Below are 12,695 nucleotides of genomic sequence, written 5' to 3'. Positions count from 1 at the left end.
CAGAACCAGCAACATAATCCAACCCATAGCCCTCAGGAGAGCACTGCAAATTCAAGCACTGCACCTCTATTTACAGCTATAAAAGCACCGTTTACTGTATATGCGGTACTATAAGTTCTAAATCTTTGTCTCCCTTTGATGTAGATGAGAACAGTCCCATTTTTATTTCTTACTAAATGAGCATTTTGAATACAGAGGACAGGTTTATTTTATCTACAATACCTAATTCCCTGAACAGTGAATGAACACCTTGCCCTACCCTGAAAGTACACTGACAAACATAATCTCATTCTGCAGGAGGTGACAGCTGTCTCTGATGTCTTTGAAAGTATGAAATACGTCTTCTGAAGTATTTTTCAACTAACATGATTTTAATATGAATGGCTAATGTAACCCAAATCTATCTAGCACAACAGCTAAATTGCAAACGCAAGAGGAAGGTATTCTTTTGAGAAACAAATTTTAACTATGGTTTGGTAGAGGTAGAAAGAAGACAACTGAAGAGAGTCATGATCTAATTAATCAGCAATGAATGAGAGTCTTCTAGGTAATGTTCATATGGGAAGAGGTGTTTTCTCCACTTAAGTCATGGATGCTTATAAAAATCATTTCTACTGCAACCAGAGAAGGCAAAGTTTAAACAAGTCATGGGCATTTCGTAGATGGCATTTGTATTAGGAGAGCTTTATCATCTGGATTTTCAGGATTTCATGTCCAAATCCAAAGTCTGTGCCATGTCAGCATTTAGAATAGCTTCATAGGGGCTTCCCTGGTGGTGCAGTGGTTAAGAATCTGCCTGCCAATACAGAGGACGCCAGTTAGAGCCCTGGTCCAGGAAGAGCTCACAAGCCTAGGAGCAACTAAGCCCATGCACCACAACTACTGAGCCTGCGCTCTAGAGCCCGTGAACCACAACTACTGAGCCCGCGTGCCACAACTACTGAAGCCCGCATGCCTAGAGCCTGCGCTCCGCAACAAGAGAAGCCCCCGCAATGAGAAGCCTGCACACCGCAACGAAGAGTAGCCCCTGCTCGCTGCAACTAGAGAAAGCCCACGCGCAGCAACTGAGACCCAACTCAACCAAAAAAAAAAAAAAAAAAAAGCTTCATAAATTACGCTCACTCTTCATTTCTACTGTATTGCCATCAACTATAATACAGAACTTATGTCTTTGCACAATGAATTAATGACAAATTTTATTTTGTGTCTAGCTTGCCTTAGATATTTTTCTTCATCTCATTTATCTATTTTTAACTGTGTATTTCTGTGTAAAGGTTCAATGCTTATCTGGATCACTAGACTGAACTTCTAGAGGTCAGATGTTGTACCCATCACTATATTGCCTTATATCTGACATTTAGTAGGCATGCAACACATATTTGATGATTTATTAAATGAAAGAATGATTTGTACAGGTCTATATTTATCATGAAGCCTAATTTTATCATTTTTGAAAATGATTTGGTCTGCCTTGCCTCAGTATAAAACTTACACTTTCCAATACTTGCAAATTTAACAATGGCATCACATAAGGGATTATTATCCAAAATATATAAAGAACAACTCAATAACAAAAAACAAATAATTCAATTTTTAAAAGGACAGGAACTAAAGTGACATTTTCCAAAGAAGACAACCAAAAGGCCCACAGGCACTTGAAAAGATGTTCAGCATCACTAATCAGCAGCAGATTGCAAAACAAAACCACAATGAGATGTCACCTCACACCTGTCAGAACGGCTGTTATCAAAAAGACAAGAGATAACAAGTGTTGGTGAGGATGTAGCGAAAAGGGAACACTTGAGGAGGGACCTTCAAGATGGCAGAGGAGTAAGACGTAGAGATCACCTTCCTCCCCACAAATACAACAGAGATACATCTACCTGTGGAACAACCCCTACAGAACACCTACTGAACACTGGCAGAAGACCTCACACCTCCCAAAAGGCAAGAACCTCCTTGCATACCTGGGAAGGGCAAAAGAAAAAACAGAGACAAAAATAGGGATGGGACCTGCCCCTCGGGAAAGGAGCTGTGAAGGGGGAAAGGTTTCCACACATTAGGAAGCCCCTTCACTGGAGGAGGTGGGGGTTGGGTGGGGGGAAGCTTCGGAGCCATGAAGGAGAGCACAGCCACAGGGGTGCGGAGGGCAAAGCGGGGAGATTCCCACACAGAGGATCAGTGCCGACCGGCACTCATCAGCCCGAGAAGCTTGTCTGCTCACCTGCCACGACAGGTGGGGGCTGGGAGCTGAGGCTCAGGCTTCGGAGGTCAGAACCCAGGGAGAGGACTGGGGTTGGCTGTGTGACCACAGCCTGAAGGGGGCTAGTGCACCACAGCTAGCCAGGAGGGAGTCCGGGAAAAGGTCTGGAGCTGCCGAAGAGGCAAGAGACCATTGTTTTGGGGTGCGTGAGGAGAGGAGATTCAGAGCACTGCATAAACGAGTTCCACAGACAGGCGCGAGCCACAGCTGTCAGCGCAGATGACAGACACGGGCATGAAATGCTAAGGCTGCTGCTGCAGCCACCAAGAAGCCTGTGTGCAAGCACAGGTCACTGTCCACACCTCCCCTCCCAGGAGCCTGTGCAGCCCGCCACTGCCAGGGTCCTGTGATCCAGGGACAACTTCCCTGGGAGAATACAGGGTGCGCCTCAGGCTGGTGAAACGTCACGCTGGCCTCTGCTGCTGCAGGCTCACCCCACATTCCGTACCCCTCCCTCCCCCTGGCCTGAGTGAGCCAGAGCCCCTGAATCAGCTGCTCCTTTAACCCCGTCCTGTCTGAGTGAAGAACAGATGCCCTCAGCAACCTACAGGCAGCAGCGGGGCCAAACCCAAAGCTGAACCCCAGGAGCTGTGCAAACAAAGAAGAGAAAGGGAAATCTCTCCCAGCAGCCTCAGGAGCAGCGGATTAAATCTCCACAGTCAACCTGATGTACCTGCATCCGTGGAATACCTGAATAGACAAACAAATCATCCCCAAACCGAGGCAGTGGACTTTGGGGGCAACTGTAGACTTGGGGTTTGCTTTCTGCATCTAATGTGTTTCTGGTTTTATGTTTACCTTAGTTTAGTAGTTACAGCTTCTTATCATTGGTAGATATGTGTACTGATTTGGTTGCTCTCTTCCTTTTTTTTCACATATACATTCTTTTACTTTTTCTATTTTTGTCAGTGTGTATGTGTATGTTTCTTTGTGTGATTTCGTCTGTATAGCTTTGCTTTTACCATTTGTCCTAGGGTTCTGTCTGTCCGTTTTGGGGTTTTTTTTTTTTTTTTAGTATAATTTTTAGCGATTGTTATCATTGGTGGATTTGTTTTCTGGTTTGGTCACTCTCATGTTTCTTTCTTTCTTTTTTTTATTACTTTCTTATTTTAATAACTTTATTTATTTATTTATTTATTTTTTGGTCTTTCTTTCTTTCATTTTTTTTCTCCCCTTTCTTCTGAGCCATGTGGCTGACAGGGTCTCAGTGCTCCAGCTGGGCGTCAGGCCTGAGCCTCTGAGGTGGGAGAGCCGAGTTTACGACATTGGTCCATCAGAGACCTCCCAGCTCCACGTAATATCAAACAGTGAAATCTCTCCCAGAGATCTCCATCTCAATGCTAAGACCCAGCTCCACTCAACGACCAACAAGCTACAGTGCTGGACACCCTATGCCAGACAACTAGCAAGACAGGAACACAACCCCAGCCATTAGCAGAGGGGCTGCCTAAAATCATAATAAGATCACAGACACCCCAAAACACATCACCGAATGGGGTCCAGCCCACCAGAAAAACAAGATCCAGGCTCATCCACCAGAACACAGGCACCAGTCCCCTCCATCAGGAAGCCTACAAAACCCACTGAACCAATCTTAGCCACTGGGGGTAGACACCAAAAAGAACAGGAACTACGAACCTGCAGCCTGCAAAAAGGAGACCCCAAACACAGTAAGTTAAGCAAAATGAGAAGACAGAGAAATATGCAGCAGATGAAGGAGCAAGGTGACAACCCACCAGACCAAACAAATGAAGAGGAAATAGGCAGGCTACCTGAAAAAGAATTCAGAATAATGATAGTAAAGATGATGCAAAATCTTGGAAAAAGAATGGAGAAAATATAAGAAAAGTTTAACAAGGACCTAGAAGAACTAAAGAGCAAACAAACAATGAGGAACAACACAATAAGTGAAATTAAAAATTCTCTAGAAGGAATTAATAGCAGAATAACTGAGGCCGAAGAACAGATAAGTGACCTGGAAGATAAAATAGTGGAAATAACTACCACAGAGCAGAATAAAGAAAAAAGAATGAAAAGAGTTGAGGACAGTCTCAGAGACCTCTGGGACAACACTAAATGCACCAACATTCGAATTATAGAGGTCGTAGAAGAAAAAGAGAAAAAGTAAGGGACTGAGAAAATATTTGAAGCGATTATAGTTGAAAACTTCCCTAATATGGGAAAGGAAATAGTCAATCAAGTCGAGGAAGGACAGAGAGTCCTATACAGGATCAATCCAAGGAGAAACAAACCAAGACACATAATAAATAAAATATAAAAAAAAAATACAAAGAAAAATATTAAAAGCAGCAAGGCAAAAGCAACAAATAACATACAAGGGAATCCCCATAAGGTTAACAGCTGATCATTCAGCAGAAACTCTGCAAGCCAGAAGGGAGCGGCAGGACATATTTAAAATGATGAAAGGGGAAAACCTACAACCAAGATTACTCTACCCAGTAAGATTCAATGGAGAAATTAAAACCTTTACAGACAAGCAAAAGCTAAGAGAATTCAGCACCACCAAAGCAGCTTTACAACAAATGCTAAAGGAACTTCTCTAGGCAGGAAACACAAGAGAATGAAAAGACTTCCAATAACAAACCCAAAACAATTAAGAAAATGGTAATAGGAACATACATATCAATAACTACCTTAAATGTAAATGGATTAAATGTTCCAACCAAAAGACACAGACTGGCTGAATGGATACAAAAACAAGACACGTATATATGCTGTGTACAAGAGACCCACTTCAGACCTAGGGGCACATACAGACTGAAAGTGAGGGGATGGAAAAAGATACTCCATGTAAATGGAAATCAAAAGAAAGGCTGAGTAGCAATTCTCATATCAAACAAAACAGACTTTAAAATAAAGACATTACAAGAGACAAAGAAGGACACTACATAATGATCAACGGATCTATCCAAGAAGAAGATATAACAATTGTAAATATTTATGCATCAACACAGGAGCACCTCAATACATAAGGCAAATGCTAACAGCCATAAAAGGGGAATACAACAGTAACACAATAATAGAAGGGAACTTTAACACCCTACTTTCACCAATGGACAGCTCATCCAAAATGAAAATAAATAAGGAAACACAAGCTTTAAAGCATACATTAAACAAATGGACTTAATTGATATTTATAGGACATTCCATCCAAAAACAACAGAATATACTTTCTTCTCAAGTGCTCATGGAACATTCTCCAGGATAGATCATATGCTGGGTCACCAATCAAGCCTTGGTAAATTTAAGAAAATTGAAATCGTATCAAGTATCTTTTCTGACCACAATGCTACGAGACTAGATATCAATTACAGGAGAAAAATCTGTAAAAAATACAGACACAGGGAGGCTAAACAATACACTACTAAATAACCAAGAGATCACTGAAGAAATCAAAAAGGAAATCAAAAAATACCTAGAAACAAATGATAATGAAAACACAACGACCCAAAACCTATGGGATGCAAAAAAAGCAGTTCTAAGAGGGAAGTTTATAGCAATACAATCCTACCTCAAGAAACAAGAAACATTACAAATAAACAACCTAACCTTACACCTAAAGCAAATAGAGAAAGAAGAACAAAACATACCCCAAAGTAAGCAGAAGGAAAGAAATCATAAAGATCAGATCAGAAGTAAATGAAAAAGAAATGAAGGAAACAACAGCCAAGATCAATAAAACTAAAAGCTGGTTCTTTGAGAAAATAAACAAAATTGATAAACCATTAGCCAGACTCATCAAGAAAAAAAGGGAGAAGACTCAAATCAATAAATTTAGAAATGAAAAAGACATAACAACTGACACTGCAGAAATACAAAGGATCATGAGAGATTGCTACCAGCAACTGTATGCCACTAAAATGGACAACCTGGAAGAAATGGACAAATTCTTAGAAAAGTGCAACCTTCTGAGACTGAACCAGGAAGAAACAGAAAATATAAACAGACCAATTAGAAGCACTGAAATTGAAGCTGTGATTAAAAACCTTCCAATAGGGCTTGGCTGGTGGCGCAGTGGTTGAGAGTCCGCCTGCCGATGCAGGGGACACGGGTTTGTGCCCCGGTCCGGGAAGATCCCACATGCCGCAGAGCGGCTAGGCCCGTGAGCCATGGCCGCTGAGCCTGTGCTCCACAACGGGAGAGGCCACAACAGTGAGAGGCCCACGTACCGCAAAAAAAAAAAAAAAAAAAAAAAAAAAAAACCTTCCAACAAACAAAAGCCCAGGACCAGATGGTTTCACAGGTGAATTCAAGCATTTAGAGAAGAGCTAACACCTATCCTTCTCAAACTCTTCCAAAATACAGCAGAGGGGGAACACTCCCAACTCATTTCATAAGGCCACCATCACCCTGATACCAAAACCAGACACAGATGTCATTGAAAAAGAAAACTACTGGACAATATCACTGATGAGCATAGATGCAAAAATTCTCAACAAAATACTAGCACACAGAATCCAACAGCATATTAAAAGGATCATACACCATGATCAAGTGGGGTTTATCCCAGGAATGCAAGGATTTTTCAATATACGCAAATCAATCAATATTAATTAATTAATAAACCATATTAACCAATTGAAGGAGAAAAAACATATGACCATCTCAATAGATGCAGAGAAAGCTTTTGACAAAATTCAACACACTTTTATGATAAAAAACCCTCCAGAAAGTGGGCATAGAGTGAACCTACCTCAACATAATAAAGGCCATATATGACAAACCCACAGCCACATCATTCTCAATGGTGAAAAACTGAAACCATTTCCACTAAGATCAGGAACAAGACAAGGTTGCCCAGTCTCACCACTATTATTCAACATAGTTTTGGAAGTTTTAGTCACAGCAATCAGAGAAGAAAAAGAAATAAAAGGAATCCTAATCGGAAAAGAAGAAGTAAAACTGTCACCGTTTACAGGTGACATGATACTATACATGATTCTGCCAGAAAACTACTAGAGCTAATCAATGAATTTGGAAAAGTAGAAGGATACAAAGTTAATGCACAGAAACCTCTTGCATTCCTATACACTAATGATGAAAAATCTGAAAGAGAAATTAAGGAAACACTCCCATTTACCACTGCAACAAAAAGAATAAAATACTTACCTAAGGAATAAACCTACCTAAGGAGACAAAAGACCTGTATGCAGAAAACTATAAGACTCTGATGAAATAAATTAAAGATAATACAAACAGATGGAGAGATATACCATGTTCCTGGATTGGAAGAATCAACATTGTGAAAATGACTATACTACCCAAAGCAATCTACAGATTCAATGCAATCCCTATCAAATTACCAATGGTATTTTTTACGGAACTAAAACAAATCATCTTAAAATTTGTATGGAGACACAAAAGACCCTGAATAGCTAAAGCAGTCTTGAGGGAAAAAAACGGAGCTGGAGGAATGAGACTCCTTGACTTCAGATTATACTACAAAGCTACAGTCATCAAGACAGTACAGTACTGGCACAAAAACAGAAATATAGATCAATGGAACAGGATAGAAAGCCCAGAGGTAAACCCATGCACATATGGTCACCTTATCTTTGATAAAGGAGGCAAGAATATACAATGGAGAAAAAACAGCCTCTTCAATAAGTGGTGCTGGGAAAACTGGACAGGTACATGTAAAAGAATGAAATTAGAATACGCCTTAACACCATACACAAAAATAAACTCAAAATTGATTAAAGACCTAAATATAAGGCCAGACACTATAAAACTCTTAGAGAAAAACATAGGCAGAACAGTCTATGACATAAACACAGCAAGATCCTTTTTGACCCACCTCCTAGAGAAATGGAAATAAAAACAAAAATAAAAAAATGGGATCTAATGAAACTTAAAAGCTTTTGCACAGCAAAGGAAACCATAAACAAGACCAAAAGACAACCCTCAGAAGGGGAGAACATATTTGCAAATGAAGCAACTGACAGAGGATTAATCTCCACAATATACAAGCAGCTCATGCAGCTCAATATCAAAAAAACAAACTACCCAATCCAAAAATGGGCAGATGACCTAAATAGACATTTCTCCAAAGAAGATACACAGATTGCCAACAAACACATGAAATGATGCTCAACATCACTAATCATTAGAGAAATGCAAATCAAAACTATAATGAGGTATCTCCTCACACCAGTCAGAATGGCCATTATCAAAAAATCTACAAACAATAAATGCTGGAGAGGGTGTGGAGAAAAGGAAACCCTCTTGCACTGTTGGTGGGAATGTAAATTGATACAGCCACTATGGAGAACAGTATGGAGGTTCCTTAAAAAACTAAAAATAGAACTACCATATGACCCAGCAATCCCACTACTGGGCATATACCCTGAGAAAACCATTATTCAAACAGAGTCATGTACCACAATGTTCACTGCAGCTCTATTACAATAACCAGGACATGGAAGCAACCTAAGTGTCCATTGACAGATGAATAGATAAAGAAGATATGGCTCATATATACAATGGAATATTTCTCAGCCATGAAAAGAAACGAAATTGAGTTATTTGTAGTGAGGTGGATGGACCTGGAGTCTGTCATACACAGTGAAGTAAGTCAGAAAGAGCAAAACAAATACTGTATGCTAACACATACATATGGAATCTAAAAAAAAAAAAAAAGGTTCTGAAGAACCTAGGGGCAGGAAAGGAATAAAGATGCATATGTAGAGAATGGACTTGAGGACATGGGGAGGGGGAAGGGTAAGCTGGGACGAAGTGAGAGAGTGGCATGGACGTATATACACTACCAAATGTAAAACAGATAGCTAGTGGGAAGCAGCCGCATAGCACAGGGAGACCAGCTTGGTGCTTTGTGACCACCTAGTGGGGTGGGATAGGGAAGGTGGGAGGGAGACGCAAGAGGGAGGGGATATGGTTATATATGTATACGTATAGCTGATTCACTTTTTTATACAGCAGAAGCTTTACACCATTGTAAAGCAATTATACTCCAATAAAGATGTTAAAAAAAAAAAGAAAAGGGAACACTTGTGCACTGTTGGTGGGAATGTAAATTGGTGCAGTAACTATAGAAAACACTATGGAGGTTTCTCAAGAAGTTAAAAATAGAACTGCCATGCAATCCAGCAATTCCCCTTCTGGTTATTTACCCAGTGGAAATGAAAACAGGACGTCACAGAGATATATGTACTCCCATGTTTACTGCAGCATTATTCAAAATACCCAAGATGTGGAAACAATCTAAGTGCCCCTAAACAGATGAACAGAGAGCAAAAACATATACAATACATAAATAATAATGTATATAAAATATTACTCAGCCACGAGCAAAAAGGAAGTCCTGCCATCTGCAGCAGCACGATGGACCTTGAGGACACTGCGCTGAGTGAGGTGAGTCAGACGGAGACACATAGGGTGGCGCTTACATGTGGAAGCTGAAAGAGCCGAGCCCGTGAAATCAGAAAGTAAAATGGTGGCCACCAAGGACAGGGGTTGGGAGGAGGGGGATAATAAGAGGAATATTTAAGGTACAAACTTGCAAATAAGACCTGGAGATCTCGTGTACATTATTGTGATTATAGACAAAGATATTTTATTATAAACATCAAATTTACTGAGAGACTAGATCTTAGTTATTCCCATCACAGAGAAGACGTAAATAAACGACACTGTAGAGGTGTTAGGTGATGCTACAATGGCAATCATATTGCAATGTATAAATGTATCAAATCAACATGTTGTACACCTTAAACTTAAAAAAAAATTTTAACAATGGTAACGTTTTTAAATGCTTCTGCCAGAAAAAATCTGCATAAAATATATAAAAGATTTTCTGTTAAGCATTTTGCTACTCATAAAAAAAATATTCCTAGAAATTTCAGTTAGCATGCTATTTTCAACCAAGGAAAATTATACTTAAGGTGGTTTTCCCAGATTTAGTTGCCCTTACTTCCTGACACAAGATTAAATTCTCCTTCTGTGAAAAATTTAACTAAGTACATGTTTCTTATGCAGTGTGATTTGTCACATTGCTCCATGGATTCATGCCACAATATAGAAATATAAAACTGGGCCTTGGGACTTCCCTGGTGGCGCAGTGGTTAAGAATCCACCTGCCAATGCAGGGGACACGGGTTCGAGCCCTGGTCCAGGAAGATCCCACATGCCGCGCAGCAACTAAGCCCATGTGCCACAACTACTGAGCCTGTGCTCTAGAGCCCGTGAGCCACAACTACTGAGCCCACGTGCCACAACTACTGAAGCCCGGCACGCCTGGAGCCCGTGCTCCACAACAAGACAAGCCACTGCAATGAGAAGCCCACGCACTGCAACAAAGAGTAGGCCCCGCTCACCACAGCTAGAGAAAGCCCTCGTGCAGCTATGAAGACCCAACGCAGCCAAAAATAAATAAGTAAATAAAACTGGGCCTAGTCCAATGCAACAAAAATCAAAAGGCTAACTTCCCTTCCCTCTGGTTGATGTGACCGTAACCCTGGTTGTCAGCAAGAGACATCTATTTTCTGTTACTATCTGAGAGAAAAGAGAGCACACCCAGTAACTAATTTTCAAAAAACACTTTTTTTAAAGATAACATTATATCTGTCTCTCAAGATAGGTTTAAAAAAAAAAATGGTTCAGAGACAGCGGTCACGATTTCATTTTGCCGAAAGATGACTAGACTCTGATGCACAGAACCTGTCAGATAGCATTCATTTTACTTCTCAGTCAGATGGAATTTAATACATTTAAGAGCAAGAAAAATAATCAAACATACTAAGAGACGGACTAAAGATTCAGACCTCTGCGGCCTAGAGTACTTTCTTCATGCCTCAGTTTCTATATCAGGGAAATGGAGGAGGTTATTTTTGTTATTGCTTAGATTTTGGTGAGAATTTGCTGTTATTCATAAAACATATTCATAAAATATTTTTAAGTGATAGTCCCATATGATGTTACAATTTAATACTACCTTCCTTTCAAGTATTGCTCTAGAGTGAACACTGAATTCAAGAGAAAGAAATAAGCACATTTTAAAATATACATATTCTTTGCAATATAAAACCAAAGCATGAAAAAGCAAGGCAACATCTTAAAAGCAAGTTCATGTGGTATAATGTCACCTATATTATTATAAAAATAATTCGGTGTTCTCCCTGAGGTGGCCACAAAAAAAGCAGTGCAGACAGACAAACAAGAAGAAGAAAAACAGCTGTTTCTCACTTGCAGCTGAAGAAAGAAAAGCTCCTCTGGCCTCAGGTTCTGGTGGCATTTCTTGCTGGTTTATCAACTCAAGGATCTTTTCCTCCTCTTGGCCGGGTGTTGCAGACATACCCGCTGGGTTTTCTCTGCCAACTGAAATTAAGATTTTCAAAGATTCTACCCTCTCAAAACCACTTGTTTCTTCTCAGAAAACTCACCATACGTTCAGCTCTGCAAGTTTAAGTTTGGCTATTGTTTCCACCTCAATGCATAGTCAAATCTCTTTACTCTGTATTACACAGTGACCAGAAAATGGTTTTTTATAGCAGCAGGTTGCACATGAGTGGTATTCCTATTCAATCTATTCACTGCTTTGTAAATCCAAGCAATAATTTAACGCCACAGTATGAATCAGATGACTTATTCAAGATGTTTTTCTTATAGGTTCTAAATTGGAATTCCTTTGATAATGTGCATTGCTTTCATCAAAAGGAAAAACTGACGAACACGTCATTCAAACAATACTTCATGTGACTCTACTGAAATGTCAGAATGAAAGAAGTATACATGTAAGTGAAGAAAGCATTAGCTATTTTCCTGCCTTTTATTTAGAAGCGAGCTGTTTCGGTGTCTTGTTCAAGAAAAGATGTCTCCAACCTAGCTGAATCACGAGTCCAGTTTCATAGTAGATGCTCACGAGCGCTATCTGTACTTAGGAGTTCAAAGTTCAAGCTGTCTGCGTTTCATTTTTAATGATCAGACATAGTACAGTCATTATTTAATGGTAATAATTCATACTATGATTGTCAGATTTTAGAGGCCTCATCAGTGACAAAAAACTATACAGATGTCTGATTGTACATAATAACAATAGCAGCCACTTCTTAATACCACAATGCAGTCAATAATTTAAGATGAGTCATAAAATATATGTTGGCGTGAAAAGGCATAACAGCCTCATAGGTATGGCTAATGGGAATTAGCAGCACTTAACCATGTAGAATGCTGGCAGAGACCATACAATACTAGTGTCTGAAGGACTGTGCATGACCATATTGTCATTTATATCCTGCAAGTACTATATCACTTCAGACAATAATAAGCTTTTAAACATCAAACCCTATAAAACAGAAGTTTTTCCATGTGGTTTATTTATAATGCAAGACATAGACACTGGAGATTAATGCTAATAAAGGAACTTTAAAGTATTACAAGGAAGATCAGAAATAAC

General features: G+C 39.7%; 1 protein-coding gene across 1 annotated transcript in view; it reads right to left on the bottom strand.

Moving 5' to 3' along the window:
* Positions 1–12,695, bottom strand: part of LOC138413871 (uncharacterized) — a 47,929-nt gene that overhangs the window by 23,924 nt on the left and 11,310 nt on the right. Inside the window, 1 exon segment of the mRNA XM_069540007.1 lies at positions 11,486–11,617. Within this exon segment, the coding sequence (XP_069396108.1) occupies positions 11,486–11,617 (132 nt within the window).

This window comes from Delphinus delphis, chromosome 17, assembly GCF_949987515.2.
Source record: "Delphinus delphis chromosome 17, mDelDel1.2, whole genome shotgun sequence".
Taxonomy (NCBI): domain Eukaryota; kingdom Metazoa; phylum Chordata; class Mammalia; order Artiodactyla; family Delphinidae; genus Delphinus; species Delphinus delphis.
The sequence above is the reverse complement of the archived record's forward strand: the minus strand, read 5'-3'. Positions and strand labels throughout refer to the sequence as shown.